The 3,676-nt window shown below is 40.1% G+C and overlaps 1 protein-coding gene across 1 annotated transcript; it reads left to right on the top strand.

Annotated features, from left to right (window-relative positions):
- Positions 1–270: 270 nt before the first annotated feature.
- Positions 271–1,623, top strand: LOC146946082 (uncharacterized). The gene is made up of 3 exons (XM_085748140.1): positions 271–900; positions 994–1,122; positions 1,237–1,623. The coding sequence occupies exons 1-3, from the start codon at positions 271–273 to the stop codon at positions 1,621–1,623; spliced, it is 1,146 nt and encodes a 381-aa protein (XP_085604266.1).
- Positions 1,624–3,676: the final 2,053 nt, after the last annotated feature.

Here is a 3,676-nt window from a genome sequence, read left to right as displayed (position 1 = left end):
CCTCATCTAGCTACTGCACCGCCGATCTCTTTTGCACAGGCTTTGACCGGTTGCACCAATATGACATCCAATGAAAATCTGCCTCCGCCTTTAATTAGAGGGGAACAAGTTAGCATCAAAATCAGGTAAGAAGTTTACGAGAAGAGAACGGCAGTATGCAAGCATAACTTGCGGGGTCGATTGATGTTGAACAAAGGCGATAAACCGTATACAAAAAAGGACATTCAGACGAAATTACAGAAAGTCTGGAAAACGACAGCCAACTGGAGCATGGCGTCGTTAGGCCGGGGCTATTATGAATTTTTCTTTGCCACTGAGAACGACAAGAGAAATGTCTGGGCTGCGGGCACCGTAAATTTGAAACCTGGTGTTCTATGGCTTTTCGAATTGGCTAAGGATTTTAACATGCACAATCAACGCAATTCCCATGCTCAGGTTTGGATTCGACTTATGGAGCTTCCTCAGGAGTATTGGATGGAGAGAACCCTCCGTGAGATTGCAAATGCTGTTGGCACCCCGCTGCTAATAGACAATGCGACTACCAATCGGTTGTTTGGTCATTATGCTAGAATTCTTGTAGATATGGATTTTACTCGCAAGATCTTTTATGAAATTCTTGTTGAAAGAGAAGGCTTTGCGTTTCCTGTTGAGGTTTTTTATGAGCGTATGCCGGATTTTTGCACACATTGTCAAAACATAGGCCATGCCGTTACTGCTTGTCGGTGGCTCTACCCTCGGAAAGAAAAGGATAGTAGGGCAGACAAGGAACAAGTAGTAGAAGGAAAAAAACAGGTTCCAACAAAAAGAATTGAATGGGTTGCTTTAAAGGATAACCCTTCCGGAATAGGTTCATCTGCAGCGTTTCAAGTTCCACTTCCAATTCCGCAGACAAGTCCTTCAGTAAATGTGGAAACCCCCCCATAACAAATTCAGCAACCACGTGATGTATCATGTGATGTCGCACATCTGCATCAACACTCACGTGATGTTCAGCAACCAGCTGATGTTTCACAACAACATCAGCAGTCACTTACTAAGGCAGTACAAGTGCGTGATATCAACTCAACTGAAGCATTTCTAGATTTGGAGGCCAACTTGTGTGCTGATAAGGCCGAAGCTCAGGTTGTGATCACCTACGAAAGAAATGTTGACACAGAAATTCATCAAGAAAGGTTGCCCAGCACATCCGTTCATGTACTTGAGGAAATCATTAAAACACAAGATGATACACAATAGGGATCTGAAGATGGTGCCACTGTTGCAACACATCAGTCATCATCTATGGATGTTATGGCGTTGGAACATTCCGCAAACATCCAAACAAGGCCAACTGATACAGCATCTAATTTATGTGTTGAAACACATGATGTTAATAATATTCCTGTGGGTCCTGCTCCATTACAAAGACAAGAGGTACATCCTAGAAAGAACATTCATCATGGTTTAGATTTGTGGGAAAGAGTCCGAGAGTATGATGCTCGATCAGCAGTTGAAGCTGCAGCTGACGCATCTGCAGGTTTCATGCCGGTTCTTAAAAGAAATCAGAAGCAGAAACTGAAGGTTCAACATGTTCTTTCAAAGAAGTCTTCTAAATCCAATGCACGGGGATCCACTGATCAATGATTTGTCTCTATTGGAATATTAGATGTAACAGCTACGCAGATAGGTTGGCTTCTATGGGTCACTCCTGTAATATCCCGCTTAATGTGAAGAACGTATTATCTTTTAAACGATGTTTTGTGCGCGAGTTAAGATGAGGGTATTCTAGACATTTGAACATGAGAGGTATATAAAAGCTTTAGACCCCAAAATCCTCATTTTTCACTCAAGCTTCTCTCTCTAGGTCAACAACAATTTGGAGCTCTCACCTCTCTCTAGGAACTCGGTTCCTTTTCTTCCTCAACACCCAAGTTTTGTTTCAAATCTTTAGGCAAGAGTCTTTTGCAAAGTTTTTTGTATATTGGAGCAAGTTATTCAACTAGTTTTCCCTTCTCTTGAAGTAGTGATTTCTAGGGTTTTATGGTTAGAGACTTGGAGACAACTTCAAAACCGTTCTAGGTGAGTTCTTAGTTAGTAATCTTACCATGGGTTGTTTTTGGCAGCTTTAATTCCTAATACCCATAGATAATATATGATTATTCTTATGCATGAAATCAATGGTTTGTTGGTTGATTAAGTGTAATATATGATGTGCCTTGTTAAACCTTTGCATAATAAACCTTTCTGGATGTTTAGGGTTATATGTAGTACCATGAATGAGCTGAACCATGTGATTTTTGAATTTCTGCACTTGAGCACCAAGAAACTCGCCAATGGCGACTTTTTCACGTCAATGGCTAAATTGCCCAGCAAACTTCCAGAGAAGTACGCTAATAGCGATTTTCTGGCGTGGCAAATTTTCTGGTTCGCTAATAGCGAACTTTGCTGGAATTCTGGAACCTTGTTGCCATTTGAAACAACATATATTCCTTCTCTTTTGCTGCCTTGATTTGTTCAATATGGAGCATCATTGAACCACTAATTTTCATTCTTAAACTCCTCTAATGATCAAAGAAAACTCTCATTTGTTTGTAGAAGAAACATGTAACCCTAGACTTCTTGTTTGAATGGTAGTGGGAAGGTATATGTTACACTTAATTTCATGTAACCATCAAGGACTCGAGGTAAGGCATTGATAGAGAGTATGGGTAGGAATTTGAGCATGAACTTAGAGAGAGATTTGTAACAAATTAATGTATATCTATATATATGTTAAGATGCGAAGAATACTATCTACGCTCATGATCACGAATTAACATGTTGTAGTTTACCACTAATCGGATCGATCAAGGATCCGAGGTAAATGAGTTATTTTGTAAGGATTAAACTTTCATGTATGCATATGAATAAGATTATTACAAGACGTAGGTGTTCGTGTTTCTTGCTATCCACACCAGTGGGATACGAGGAGTTCTCCAAGGGGAACGGTTCAAGCCGTAAGGGACCCGCACGACACTGAGGGAGTCCAATGTACCCTAATTAGGTTTCATTCGTCATGTATGGGATAGTTCTCGGGGTTACTCCACCCGGGGCTCTCCGTAAAAGTGAATCAAGATTAACTGTTTGTTAAACGCTAACATAATGATTTAATGAATGTATTCATGCATGATTATGTTATGATGATGGATATGAACGAGTATAGGAATAGAACAAGATATGAAAACATTCCAACGACGATCTTAGGTTTCCCCTAATCGTCCAGCCTAGGTTTGTGTCATGAATATGATATGTTTAGGCCTCGATGCATATAACGTATCTTAGTAACGCGGTATTAGGTTCCCCTTAACCGCCATGACATGAGTGTTAGTAAAGCCTAAAACACGATATGAAGAATCTTGACGGATTTTATTGTGCACATCCGTCTAGACATAAATGACCACACACGTATAATCAACCGGCAGATTGTATTTTAGACACGTGGTAACCATAGGTTTCCTAGAGGTTATCACTAGCCTAGGGATAGAAAGAACTCACTGAGGCATTATGTCTCATCCAACTCCTTATTTTTTTTCAGGTTCTCAGGTTTCACAAGGAAAAGGTAAAGAGAAAGTCTTGGAATGATCGAGTTTACATGGAAACTTCTTGATGTGGATTACAGATGCATATGTTATATTATGAGATGCGATGTTACAAACTT

The sequence above is a fragment of the Medicago sativa genome, chromosome 2 (genome assembly GCF_051527215.1).
Source record: "Medicago sativa cultivar Bolivia chromosome 2, Bolivia_mono, whole genome shotgun sequence".
Classification (NCBI taxonomy): domain Eukaryota; kingdom Viridiplantae; phylum Streptophyta; class Magnoliopsida; order Fabales; family Fabaceae; genus Medicago; species Medicago sativa.
This window is presented reverse-complemented; position numbering and strand designations above follow the sequence as displayed.